Source organism: Cheilinus undulatus, linkage group 17 (assembly GCF_018320785.1).
Source record: "Cheilinus undulatus linkage group 17, ASM1832078v1, whole genome shotgun sequence".
Classification (NCBI taxonomy): Eukaryota; Metazoa; Chordata; class Actinopteri; order Labriformes; family Labridae; genus Cheilinus; species Cheilinus undulatus.
The window spans coordinates 722,885-738,145 of record NC_054881.1 but is presented as its reverse complement, the minus strand read 5'-3'; the positions used below and the strand labels follow the sequence as shown (position 1 = coordinate 738,145).

Below are 15,261 nucleotides of genomic sequence, written 5' to 3'. Positions count from 1 at the left end.
ATCAATAAAAGCTAGAACATATCAATAACTGATCAATAAAAAGCTAGAACGCATCAATAACAGATCAATAAAAAGCTAGAACGCATCAATAACAGATCAATAAAAGCTAGAACGCATCAATAACAGATCAATAAAAAGCTAGAACGCATCAATAACAGATCAATAAAAAGCTAGAACGCATCAATAACAGATCAATAAAAGCTAGAACGCATCAATAACAGATCAATAAAAGCTAGAACGCATCAATAACAGATCAATAAAAGCTAGAACGCATCAATAACAGATCAATAAAAGCTAGAACGCATCAATAACAGATCAATAAAAGCTAGAACGCATCAATAACAAATCAATAAAAAGCTAGAACGCATCAATAACAGATCAATAAAAAGCTAGAACGCATCAATAACAGATCAATAAAAAGCTAGAACGCATCAATAACAGATCAATAAAAGCTAGAACGCATCAATAACAGATCAATAAAAGCTAGAACGCATCAATAACAGATCAATAAAAGCTAGAACGCATCAATAACAGATCAATAAAAGCTAGAACGCATCAATAACAGATCAATAAAAAAATAGAACGCATCAATAACAGATCAATAAAAGCTAGAACATATCAATAACTGATCAATAAAAAGCTAGAACGCATCAATAACAGATCAATAAAAAGCTAGAACGCATCAATAACAGATCAATAAAAGCTAGAACATATCAATAACTGATCAATAAAAAGCTAGAACGCATCAATAACAGATCAATAAAAAGCTAGAACGCATCAATAACAGATCAATAAAAGCTAGAACATATCAATAACTGATCAATAAAAAGCTAGAACGCATCAATAACAGATCAATAAAAAGCTAGAACGCATCAATAACAGATCAATAAAAGCTAGAACGCATCAATAACAGATCAATAAAAGCTAGAACGCATCAATAACAGATCAATAAAAGCTAGAACGCATCAATAACAGATCAATAAAAGCTAGAACGCATCAATAACAGATCAATAAAAAGCTAGAACGCATCAATAACAGATCAATAAAAAGCTAGAACGCATCAATAACAGATCAATAAAAGCTAGAACGCATCAATAACAGATCAATAAAAGCTAGAACGCATCAATAACAGATCAATAAAAGCTAGAACACATCAATAACAGATCAATAAAAGCTAGAACGCATCAATAACAGATCAATAAAAGCTAGAACGCATCAATAACAGATCAATAAAAGCTAGAACGCATCAATAACAGATCAATAAAAAGCTAGAACGCATCAATAACAGATCAATAAAAGCTAGAACGCATCAATAACAGATCAATAAAAGCTAGAACGCATCAATAACAGTTAAATTAATACAAAGAAGGCATAAATAACAGAACCATAAAAGCTCGAACATATCAATAACTGATCAATAAAAGCTAGAACGCATCAATAAAATATCAATAAAAAGCTAGAACGCATCAATAACAGATCAATAAAAAGCTAGAACGCATCAATAACAGATCAATAAAAGCTAGAACGCATCAATAACAGATCAATAAAAAGCTAGAACGCATCAATAACAGATCAATAAAAGCTAGAACGCATCAATAACAGATCAATAAAAGCTAGAACGCATCAATAACAGATCAATAAAAAGCTAGAACGCATCAATAACAGATCAATAAAAGCTAGAACATATCAATAACTGATCAATAAAAGCTAGAACGCATCAATAACAGATCAATAAAAGCTAGAACGCATCAATAACAGATCAATAAAAGCTAGAACGCATCAATAACAGATCAATAAAAGCTAGAACACATCAATAACAGATCAATAAAAAGCTAGAACGCATCAATAACAGATCAATAAAAGCTAGAACGCATCAATAACAGATCAATAAAAGCTAGAACGCATCAATAACAGATCAATAAAAAGCTAGAACGCATCAATAACAGATCAATAAAAGCTAGAACGCATCAATAACAGATCAATAAAAGCTAGAACGCATCAATAACAGATCAATAAAAAGCTAGAACGCATCAATAACAGATCAATAAAAGCTAGAACATATCAATAACTGATCAATAAAAAGCTAGAACGCATCAATAACAGATCAATAAAAAGCTAGAACGCATCAATAACAGATCAATAAAAGCTAGAACGCATCAATAACAGATCAATAAAAAGCTAGAACGCATCAATAACAGATCAATAAAAAGCTAGAACGCATCAATAACAGATCAATAAAAGCTAGAACGCATCAATAACAGATCAATAAAAGCTAGAACGCATCAATAACAGATCAATAAAAGCTAGAACGCATCAATAACAGATCAATAAAAGCTAGAACGCATCAATAACAGATCAATAAAAGCTAGAACGCATCAATAACAAATCAATAAAAAGCTAGAACGCATCAATAACAGATCAATAAAAAGCTAGAACGCATCAATAACAGATCAATAAAAGCTAGAACGCATCAATAACAGATCAATAAAAGCTAGAACGCATCAATAACAGATCAATAAAAGCTAGAACGCATCAATAACAGATCAATAAAAGCTAGAACGCATAAATAAAAGATCAATAAAAAATAGAACGATCAATAACAGATCAATAAAAGCTAGAACATATCAATAACTGATCAATAAAAAGCTAGAACGCATCAATAACAGATCAATAAAAAGCTAGAACGCATCAATAACAGATCAATAAAAGCTAGAACATATCAATAACTGATCAATAAAAAGCTAGAACGCATCAATAACAGATCAATAAAAGCTAGAACGCATCAATAACAGATCAATAAAAGCTAGAACGCATCAATAACAGATCAATAAAAGCTAGAACGCATCAATAACAGATCAATAAAAAGCTAGAACGCATCAATAACAGATCAATAAAAGCTAGAACGCATCAATAACAGATCAATAAAAAGCTAGAACGCATCAATAACAGATCAATAAAAGCTAGAACGCATCAATAACAGATCAATAAAAGCTAGAACATATCAATAACTGATCAATAAAAAGCTAGAACGCATCAATAACAGATCAATAAAAAGCTAGAACGCATCAATAACAGATCAATAAAAGCTAGAACGCATCAATAACAGATCAATAAAAGCTAGAACGCATCAATAACAGATCAATAAAAGCTAGAACGCATCAATAACAGATCAATAAAAGCTAGAACACATCAATAACAGATCAATAAAAAGCTAGAACGCATCAACAACAGATCAATAAAAGCTAGAACGCATCAATAACAGATCAATAAAAGCTAGAACGCATCAATAACAGATCAATAAAAAGCTAGAACGCATCAATAACAGATCAATAAAAGTTAGAACGCATCAATAACAGATCAATAAAAAGCTAGAACGCATCAATAACAGATCAATAAAAGCTAGAACGCATCAATAACAGATCAATAAAAGCTAGAACGCATCAATGACAGATCAATAAAAAGCTAGAACGCATCAATAACAGATCAATAAAAGCTAGAACATATCAATAACTGATCAATAAAAAGCTAGAACGCATCAATAACAGATCAATAAAAAGCTAGAACGCATCAATAACAGATCAATAAAAGCTAGAACATATCAATAACTGATCAATAAAAAGCTAGAACGCATCAATAACAAATCAATAAAAAGCTAGAACGCATCAATAACAGATCAATAAAAGCTAGAACGCATCAATAACAGATCAATAAAAGCTAGAACCTATCAATAACTGATCAATAAAAAGCTAGAACGTATCAATAACAGATCAATAAAAAGCTAGAACGCATCAATAACAGATCAATAAAAGCTAGAACACATCAATAACTGATCAATAAAATGCTAGAACGCATCAATAACAGATCAATAAAAAGCTAGAACGCATCAATAACAGATCAATAAAAGCTAGAACCTATCAATAACAGATCAATAAAAAGCTAGAACGCATCAATAACAGATCAATAAAAGCTAGAACGCATCAATAACAGATCAATAAAAGCTAGAACGCATCAATAACAGATCAATAAAAAGCTAGAACGCATCAATAACAGATCAATAAAAAGCTAGAACGCATCAATAACAGATCAATAAAAAGCTAGAACGCATCAATAACAGATCAATAAAAGCTAGAACATATCAATAACTGATCAATAAAAAGCTAGAACGCATCAATAACAGATCAATAAAAAGCTAGAACGCATCAATAACAGATCAATAAAAGCTAGAACGCATCAATAACAGATCAATAAAAGCTAGAACATATCAATAACTGATCAATAAAAAGCTAGAACGCATCAATAACAGATCAATAAAAAGCTAGAACGCATCAATAACAGATCAATAAAAGCTAGAACATATCAATAACTGATCAATAAAAAGCTAGAACGCATCAATAACAGATCAATAAAAAGCTAGAACGCATCAATAACAGATCAATAAAAAGCTAGAACGCATCAATAACAGATCAATAAAAAGCTAGAACGCATCAATAACAGATCAATAAAAGCTAGAACATATCAATAACAGATCAATAAAAAGCTAGAACGCATCAATAACAGATCAATAAAAGCTAGAACGCATCAATAACAGATCAATAAAAGCTAGAACATATCAATAACTGATCAATAAAAGCTATAACCCATCAATAACAGATAAATAAAAGCTAGAACGAATAAATAACAGATAAATAAAAGCTAGAACGCATCAATAACAGATCAATAAAAGCTAGAACGCATCAATAACAGATCAATAAAAGCTAGAACACATCAATAACAGATCAATAAAAAGCTAGAACGCATCAACAACAGATCAATAAAAGCTAGAACGCATCAATAACAGATCAATAAAAGCTAGAACGCATCAATAACAGATCAATAAAAGCTAAAAACCATCAATAACAGTTCAATAAAAGATTGAACTCATCAATAACAGATCAATAAAAAGCTAGAACGCATCAATAACAGATCAATAAAAGCTAGAACGCATCAATAACAGATCAATAAAAGCTAGAACGCATCAATGACAGATCAATAAAAAGCTAGAACGCATCAATAACAGATCAATAAAAGCTAGAACATATCAATAACTGATCAATAAAAAGCTAGAACGCATCAATAACAGATCAATAAAAAGCTAGAACGCATCAATAACAGATCAATAAAAGCTAGAACATATCAATAACTGATCAATAAAAAGCTAGAACGCATCAATAACAGATCAATAAAAAGCTAGAACGCATCAATAACAGATCAATAAAAGCTAGAACGCATCAATAACAGATCAATAAAAGCTAGAACCTATCAATAACTGATCAATAAAAAGCTAGAACGTATCAATAACAGATCAATAAAAAGCTAGAACGCATCAATAACAGATCAATAAAAGCTAGAACACATCAATAACTGATCAATAAAATGCTAGAACGCATCAATAACAGATCAATAAAAAGCTAGAACGCATCAATAACAGATCAATAAAAGCTAGAACCTATCAATAACAGATCAATAAAAAGCTAGAACGCATCAATAACAGATCAATAAAAGCTAGAACCTATCAATAACAGATCAATAAAAAGCTAGAACGCATCAATAACAGATCAATAAAATGCTAGAACGCATCAATAACAGATCAATAAAAGCTAGAACCTATCAATAACTGATCAATAAAATGCTAGAACGCATCAATAACAGATCAATAAAAAGCTAGAACACATCAATAACAGATCAATAAAAGCTAGAACGCATCAATAACAGATCAATAAAAGCTAGAACATATCAATAACTGATCAATAAAATGCTAGAACGCATCAATAACAAATCAATAAAAAGCTAGAACGCATCAATAACAGATCAATAAAAAGCTAGAACGCATCAATAACAGATCAATAAAAGCTAGAACCTATCAATAACTGATCGATAAAAAGCTAGAACGTATCAATAACAGATCAATAAAAAGCTAGAACATATCAATAACTGATCAATAAAAAGCTAGAACGCATCAATAACAGATCAATAAAAAGCTAGAACGCATCAATAACAGATCAATAAAAGCTAGAACCTATCAATAACTGATCGATAAAAAGCTAGAACGTATCAATAAAAAGCTAGAACGCATCAATAACAGATCAATAAAAAGCTAGAACGCATCAATAACAGATCAATAAAAGCTAGAACCTATCAATAACTGATCAATAAAATGCTAGAACGCATCAATAACAGATCAATAAAAAGCTAGAACGCATCAATAACAGATCAATAAAAGCTAGAACCTATCAATAACAGATCAATAAAAAGTTAGAACGCATCAATAACAGATCAATAAAAGCTAGAACGCATCAATAACAGATCAATAAAAGCTAGAACCTATCAATAACTGATCAATAAAATGCTAGAACGCATCAATAACAGATCAATAAAAAGCTAGAACACATCAATAACAGATCAATAAAAGCTAGAACGCATCAATAACAGATCAATAAAAAGCTAGAACGTATCTATAACAGATCAATTAAAAGCTAGAACCTATCAACAACTGATCAATAAAATGCTAGAACGCATCAATAACAGATCAATAAAAGCTAGAACGCATCAATAACAGATCAATAAAAGCTAATAACGATCAATAAACTCACAATTAAAAGCTAGAACGCATCAATAACAGATCAATAAAAGCTAGAACGCATAGATCAATAAAAAGCTAGAACGCATCAATAACAGATCAATAAAAGCTAGAACGCATCAATAACAGATCAATAAAAGCTAGAACCGATAAATAACAGATCAATAAAAAGCTAGAACGCATCAATAACAGATCAATAAAAGCTAGAACGCATCAATAACAGATCAATAAAAGCTAGAACGCATCAATAACAGATCAATAAAAAGCTAGAACGCATCAATAACAGATCAATAAAAGCTAGAACATATCAATAACTGATCAATAAAAAGCTAGAACGCATCAATAACAGATCAATAAAAAGCTAGAACGCATCAATAACAGATCAATAAAAAGCTAGAACGCATCAATAACAGATCAATAAAAAGCTAGAACACATCAATAACAGATCAATAAAAGCTAGAACGCATCAATAACAGATCAATAAAAAGCTAGAACGTATCTATAACAGATCAATTAAAAGCTAGAACCTATCAACAACTGATCAATAAAATGCTAGAACGCATCAATAACAGATCAATAAAAGCTAGAACGCATCAATAACAGATCAATAAAAGCTAGAACGCATCAATAACAGATCAATAAAAAGCTAGAACGCATCAATAACAGATCAATAAAAGCTAGAACGCATCAATAACAGATCAATAAAAGCTAGAACGCATCAATAACAGATCAATAAAAAGCTAGAACGCATCAATAACAGATCAATAAAAGCTAGAACGCATCAATAACAGATCAATAAAAGCTAGAACGCATCAATAACAGATCAATAAAAGCTAGAACGCATCAATAACAGATCAATAAAAAGCTAGAACGCATCAATAACAGATCAATAAAAGCTAGAACATATCAATAACTGATCAATAAAAAGCTAGAACGCATCAATAACAGATCAATAAAAAGCTAGAACGCATCAATAACAGATCAATAAAAAGCTAGAACGCATCAATAACAGATCAATAACATGATAAAACAGAGGTTTTATGCCTTAATAATAAAATTTTAAAAAATCAATAAATCATGAATCTGTAACACAGAAATAACATATATATGACACAATAAACACAGCACTATAACACAGTAATAACACAGTAATAACAGTAATAACACAGTAATAACACAGTTATAACAGTAATAACACAGTAATAACACAGTTATAACAGTAATAACACAGTAATAACAGTAATAACAGTAAAAACACAGTAATAACAGTAATAACACAGTAATAACACAGTAATAACAGTAATAACACAGTAATAACACAGTAATAACAGTAATAACACAGTAAAAACACAGTAATAACAGTAATAACACAGTAATAACACAGTAATAACAGTAATAACAGTAATAACACAGTAATAACAGTAATAACACAGTAATAACAGTAATAACAAGTAATAACACAGTAATAACACAGTAATAACAGTAATAACAGTAATAACAGTAATAACACAGTAATAACACAGTTATAACAGTAATATCAGTAATAACACAGTAATAACAGTAATAACACAGTAATAACACAGTTATAACAGTAATAACACAGTAATAACACAGTAATAACAGTAATAACAGTAATAACACAGTAATAACAGTAATAACAGTAATAACAGTAAAAACACAGTAATAACAGTAATAACACAGTTATAACAGTAATAACACAGTAATAACACAGTAATAACAGTAATAACAGTAAAAACACAGTAATAACACAGTAATAACAGTAATAACACAGTTATAACAGTAATAACACAGTAATAACACAGTAATAACAGTAATAACAGTAAAAACACAGTAATAACACAGTAATAACAGTAATAACACAGTTATAACAGTAATAACACAGTAATAACACAGTAATAACAGTAATAACAGTAAAAACACAGTAATAACACAGTAATAACACAGTAATAACAGTAATAACAGTAATAACACAGTAATAACACAGTAATAACACAGTAATAACAGTAATAACACAGTAATAACAGTAATAACACAGTAATAACAGTAATAACACAGTAATAACAGTAATAACAGTAATAACACAGTAATAACACAGTAATAACAGTAAAAACACAGTAATAACAGTAATAACACAGTAATAACACAGTAATTACAGTAATAACAGTAATAACACAGTAATAACACAGTAATAACACAGTAATAACACAGTAATAACAGTAATAACACAGTAATAACAGTAATAACACAGTAATAACAGTAATAACAGTAATAACACAGTAATAACACAGTAATAACAGTAAAAACACAGTAATAACAGTAATAACACAGTAATAACACAGTAATTACAGTAATAACAGTAATAACACAGTAATAACAGTAATAACAGTAATAACACAATAATTACAGTAATAACACGGTAATAACACAGTAATAACAGTAATAACAAGTAATAACACAGTAATAACACAGTAATAACAGTAATAACACAGTAATAACAGTAATAACACAGTAATAACAGTAATAACAAGTAATAACACAGTAATAACACAGTAATAACAGTAATAACACAGTAATAACAGTAATAACAAGTAATAACACAGTTATAACACAGTAATAACAGTAAAAACACAGTAATAACAGTAATAACAGTAATAACACAGTAATAACAGTAATAACAGTTATAACACAGTTATAACACAGTAATAACACAGTAATAGCTAATCTAAAAAACAATAAAAAACCTCAGGATGACAGCAATAAAACAGAAACTATCACACAGAGATCCAAAATCAATAAATCAATAATCAGCTATAACTCAGAGCATTAAACAGTTAAACCAGCCCACCTGCTGCAGGACCTCCAGTGTCACCGGGTAAAATAAATTCTCTACGATGATTCTCAGGACAGGACTCTGACTAAGAATTAAGCCCCTCCCCTCTCCTCCTGACGCCATGTTCCCAGAATGCATTGTTGCTGTACTGATGGCCTGCAGCGCTGCTCTCTGTCAAAAAAAAAAAACCTTTATTAATTTAGTGAATAAAATGAAAAATTAGTGGCAGAAAATGGAAAATCCCACTTAAACCACATAAAAGTCTCTAATCTTTATTCAGATGTTTGTAGTAAAAATTAAGGAAACACTTTCTCTCTCATACTTTAACACACTAAATTTTGGACTTTTTAAAAAATAATTTCCAAACAAATTCATGTCAACATTAAATTTTCATAATAAAATAATTTCTATATGAAAGTGTTAATGTGGGCGGGGTTAAGGCTGCTTTTTGTCACCTGATTGGTCAGATTGTCAGTCTTGAGCTCGCGGTGATTTGAATACTGAATATAGATTGGCTGGTTCCTGACGGTGGGCGGGACTGAAGTGTAGTAGTTCACCATGGTAACAGCTGCTTCCTCTGACATCATTTCTAGAAACGCCTGAAAGCCAATCAGACGGATGTGACGGTTATTTTTATTCCATCATAACTAAAGAAACTGTTTTCTGATGTCAGAGCTGGTGACCAAACATGGGCGTATATCCTGGTAGAACGTCTCTTTAACAAAATCTTTCTTTATATTTTTGATAGCATGAAGTGTAAACAGGCGGAGGCTCTGCTACCCCTCTCCAAGATGGCGGCTGGCTACCTGGTTTTTAGTCTTCAGCGTGATCAGCTTACTAACTCGTCCAAAAGGAAGCGCCACAGCAAGCACTTCCTGTTCAGAAACGTCAGGAGGAAGCTGACGCAGATGAAGAACCCGGGAAGGGATGCACTGAGCACGCTCAGAAACACACAGCCTATCAGTGCCATCCACTGTGGAGAGAAACAAACAGACACACCGTTAGCGTGTACAGCTCTCCATGTTAACAGATGGCAAAAAATATATAACATTAAAATGACTTTAAATAAAGTACACAATAAAATTAATCAATACAAATATAACATTAACCCTCCTCTACTGATCCCCTCAGCTACCAGCTGAGCTGCTGGATCGCTCAGTGGGTTACCCTGCTGGGAGGTCTGGGAGGTTAATGGTTCAAATCCTAGTCAAGGTCTAATCTTTGGATAAAAGTGTCTGTAGTACCAGGAGTACTGCATCCATTTCCTGAGAGGGGTGTGGTCAGGGGTGGAGTCAGACAGCTAATTACCATTTAAAGCCACAGACACAGAAACGGCTCGTTCTGAGAAGGGAAATTGAGCGAGTTTTAGATGTACTAAAATCCTATACTGGAGCGTTTTTTCAGCAACAAGCTTCACAGACATGTTTTGGGGACCTCTGGGGCTGATATAAACTTGTCTTAAAAGGGTCAAATATGACTCCTTTAGTACAAACGTTAACACAATAAAGATAATCAATGAAAATATAACATTAAAATAATTTTAATACAGACGTTAACACAATAAAATTAATCAATAATCATTACAACAATACACAGTCACTGATTTATCAATACGCCAAAATTTAAACAAACACTTTTACTGTACTGGACTCACCTGTGGGCAGGTTAGACGTGCTCATGTTCGCAGAGCTGCTGAAGGAGGGAAAGTCTGATTTCTGCAGGAAATAAAACACAAACAGATCAGTGCTGACAGTAATATCAGACTGAGCACAGTCAGATGGTTTCCAGCCTCTAAATGTAAAATAATACAAAGTTAAAGTCAAAAATATTTGATACAGCTGATTCAACAATGCACAAACATGAAAACCTCTACCTGTGTTATTGTGGAGTCTAGCCATGACTGAGGAGTTTCAGTGTTTTATCTAAGTCAGTGTTACTCAACCCTGACCAACCACAGAGCCACACTGGTGAAAAATACCTTCACAAGAGCCACAATCTAAGAGGTGAACACTGGAAAAAACATGGCAAAAAAATTAGAGAAAAGTGACTCAAATGGACAAAAACAGTCAAGGGTGGAAAAATCAGACAAAAGAATAGGAAACCAGTGGTATTTAATGGCAAAAGGTAGCTTAAATGGGTGAAAAATGGTGAATAAGGGCAAAAATGGGATTAATGTGGCTACAAGAAATTGCAAAAATGGGCAAAAAAGGGGAAACGAGTGTTATTTGATGGCAAAAGGCAGCTTAAATTGTGGAAAAATGGTGAAAAGTGGCAAAAAAAACAGCTTGAAATAGCCATAAAAATTTTTTAAAGGGGGCAAAAATGGTCCAAAAGAGGAAAAATGTGACAAAAAAAATTAGAGAAAAGTGACTCAAATGGGCAAAGCAGTCAAGAGTGGCAAAATCAGACAAAAGAATAGGAAACAAGTGGTATTTAATGGCAAAAGGCAGCTTAAATTGGTGAAAAGGGGAAAAGATGGGGGAAAACATGGGCAAAAAGAAGTGGCAGAAATGGGCAAAAATGGCAAAGGTAGTTTAGCTGGGTGAAGAGGGAACAAAACGGTGAAGAGGGGGCAAAAAAAGTCTTCAGTATAAATCTGGGAAACAAACTAATTAATGTGATTAATTTCTGAGGTCAAAGATTTAAGATTAATGTGATTAATTTCTGAGGTCAAAGATTTAAGATTAATGTGATTAATTTCTGAGGTCAAAGATTTAAGATTAATGTGATTAATCTCTGAGGTCAAAGATTAATGTGATTAATTTCTGAGGTCAAAGATTTAAGATTAATGTGATTAATTTCTGAGGTCAAAGATTTAAGATTAATGTGATTAATTTCTGAGGTCAAAGATTAATGTGATTAATTTCTGAGGTCAAAGATTAAAGATTAATGTGATTAATTTCTGAGGTCAAAGATTAGAGATTAATGTGATTAATTTCTGAGGTCAAAGATTAATGTGATTAATTTCTGAGGTCAAAGATTAGAGATTAATGTGATTAATTTCTGAGGTCAAAGATTTAAGATTAATGTGATTAATTTCTGAGGTCAAAGATTAAAGATTAATGTGATTAATTTCTGAGGTCAAAGATTAAAGTGATTAATTTCTGAGGTCAAAGATTAATGTGATTAATTTCTGAGGTCAAAGGTTAATGTGATTAATCTCTGAGGTCAAAGGTTAATGCGATTAATTTCTCAGGTCAAAGGTTAAAGATTAATGTGATTTATTTCTGAGGTCAAAGGTTAATGTGATTAATTTCTGAGGTCAAAGATTAGAGATTAATGTCATTAATTTCTGAGGTCAAAGATTAATGTGATTAATTGCTGAGGTCAAAGATTAGAGATTAATGTGATTAATTTCTGAGGTCAAAGATTTAAGATTAATGTGATTAATTTCTGAGGTCAAAGATTAAAGATTAATGTGATTAATTTCTGAGGTCAAAGATTTAAGATTAATGTGATTAATTTCTGAGGTCAAAGATTAATGTGATTAATTTCTGAGGTCAAAGGTTAATGTGATTAATCTCTGAGGTCAAAGGTTAATGCGATTAATTTCTGAGGTCAAAGATTAAAGATTAATGTGATTTATTTCTGAGGTCAAAGGTTAATGTGATTGATTTCTGAGGTCAAAGATTAAAGATTAATGTGATTAATTTCTGAGGTCAAAGGTTAATGTGATTGATTTCTGAGGTCAAAGATTAAAGATTAATGTGATTAATCTCTGAGGTCAAAGATTAATGTGATTAATCTCTGAGGTCAAAGATTAAAGATTAATCTCTGAGGTCAAAGATCAATGTGATTAATCTCTGAGGTCAAAGGTTAATGTGATTAATCTCTGAGGTCAAAGGTTAATGAGGTTAATCTCTGAGGTCAGAGGTTAATGTGATTAATCTCTGAGGTCAAAGGTTAATGTGATTAATCTCTGAGGTCAAAGGTTAATGTGATTAATCTCTGAGGTCAAAGATTAATGTGATTAATCTCTGAGGTCAAAGGTTAAGGAGGTTAATCTCTGAGGTCAAAGGTTAATGAGGTTAATCTCTGAGGTCAAAGGTTAATGAGGTTAATCTCTGAGGTCAGAGGTTAATGTGATTAATCTCTGAGGTCAAAGGTTAATGAGGTTAATCTCTGAGGTCAGAGGTTAATGTGATTAATTTCTGAGGTCAAAGGTTAATGTGATTGATTTCTGAGGTCAAAGATTAAAGATTAATGTGATTAATCTCTGAGGTCAAAGATTAATGTGATTAATCTCTGAGGTCAAAGATCAATGTGATTAATCTCTGAGGTCAAAGATTAATGTGATTAATCTCTGAGGTCAAAGGTTAATGAGGTTAATCTCTGAGGTCAAAGGTTAATGTGATTAATCTCTGAGGTCAAAGGTTAATGAGGTTAATCTCTGAGGTCAGAGGTTAATGTGATTAATCTCTGAGGTCAAAGGTTCCCTTTTCTGAGGGATAATATTTTAAATGTAGACATTAAAGAGCCACAGGTTGAGCATCTCTGCTCTAAGGGTTCATTCCTTTCCTCCACAGCTGTCTGATTAAAAGGTTTTGTTTTTTATAAAGTTAGGGACGTTTGATGCTGATCAACGTTAACAGTGACTGGGTTATTTTATTTCAGTACAGGGAATATTACCAACCTGTGATACAGGCACTGACTGGTTTGACTTTAATGAGTTCACCTTAAACCACCTTTAAAGGAACATAAGAAGACTACCTTCTAATAAATGTAGTCTTATTTCTGATTTTAAAGCAGCATCCTGATAAATAAACGTGTAGGCTTCATGTTAGAGAACATTTAGTCTTTATCTGATCAGAGGGAACCAGAATGATCCAGAATATCAAACATTTCTGTCAAACAGGATTATATTCAGCAGCCATAACTCTGTACCATCTCTGTACTTTATGTTCACGGAGTTATCGCGATATTTCAGCCAATCAAACCACGTCGCTGAACCGTCACTGTTCTCTCGGACCAAAACAAAAACACAAAGATCAAACACACCGACAAACGGCGCGAGGAGCGGAGATCCGAGCTCAGAAACCCGGGTCTACTGGCGGGAAACGAGTCCGTAAACAAGTAAACAAAAACAACAACAAACAGGAGCGGGAGGTGACGCCGAGGCACGCGCAGGTGCGGCTCAGTCACCAAGGAAACGAGAGAAGGAAGGAGGGAAAAACGGGGAACATTCTGGAAAGGTTGGGGAGGTTTTTCCCGCGCTCACCCGTCCATGGTCCGCGAGGAGGAAGAGGAGGAAGAGCAGTTTTAGGTCCGCGAGCCTCCAGCAGCTCTCAGCAACCACGGAGAACAACGAGATCACTTCCCTATTGGTGACGTCACGAGAAAACATGGCGGCCCTGCAGACACGCCTCTGATCAGAGGGATCGATAAGATCAGCTTCTGGATGGACACAATACACGATCTTTGAAGGGATGACTGACACTGAGGAGGAAAAAAAGACCAAGAAAGACAACAGGAGTTAAAAACAGAGATGAAGATGGAAAAAAACCATTAATGAACTTAAAACTGAAGTGATTGGGTTATTTTATTTTTAATGAAGTTAAGTAACTTCATAAATTTGAGGTTGGCCTGAAAAAATGACAGCAAACACGAGCATGGTGAGAGAAATACTGTCAAAAGAAAATAACTGACAAAAGGCAAGAAATAGGTAATAATAAATAAATGAATTAATAAATGAACGAAAGAATGAAATGATTAAATGAATGAATGAATGAATAAAGGAATGAACGAATGAAGTGATGGAATAAATGAATACACAAATGAATGAGTGAATGAATGA

General features: G+C 32.4%; 1 protein-coding gene across 4 annotated transcripts in view; it reads right to left on the bottom strand.

Annotated features, from left to right (window-relative positions):
* The window catches only part of LOC121525137 (polypyrimidine tract-binding protein 3-like), a 36,598-nt gene extending 21,475 nt beyond the window's left edge, over nt 1-15,123 (bottom strand). The window contains exons 1-6 of one of the 4 annotated variants that reach the window (XM_041810961.1): nt 14,686-14,781; nt 11,341-11,477; nt 11,122-11,182; nt 10,274-10,440; nt 9,923-10,066; nt 9,483-9,638 (exon numbers count right to left, since the gene is read on the bottom strand). In XM_041810961.1, the coding sequence (XP_041666895.1) occupies nt 9,483-9,638; nt 9,923-10,066; nt 10,274-10,440; nt 11,122-11,146 (492 nt within the window). In that variant the 5' untranslated portion in view covers nt 11,147-11,182; nt 11,341-11,477; nt 14,686-14,781. Of the gene's footprint in view, nt 1-9,482; nt 9,639-9,922; nt 10,067-10,273; nt 10,441-11,121; nt 11,183-11,340; nt 11,478-14,685 lie in introns of all 4 variants that reach the window. The other 3 variants (XM_041810959.1, XM_041810958.1, XM_041810960.1) reach the window with 3 other exon arrangements.
* Between the last annotated feature and the right edge of the window lie 138 nt (nt 15,124-15,261).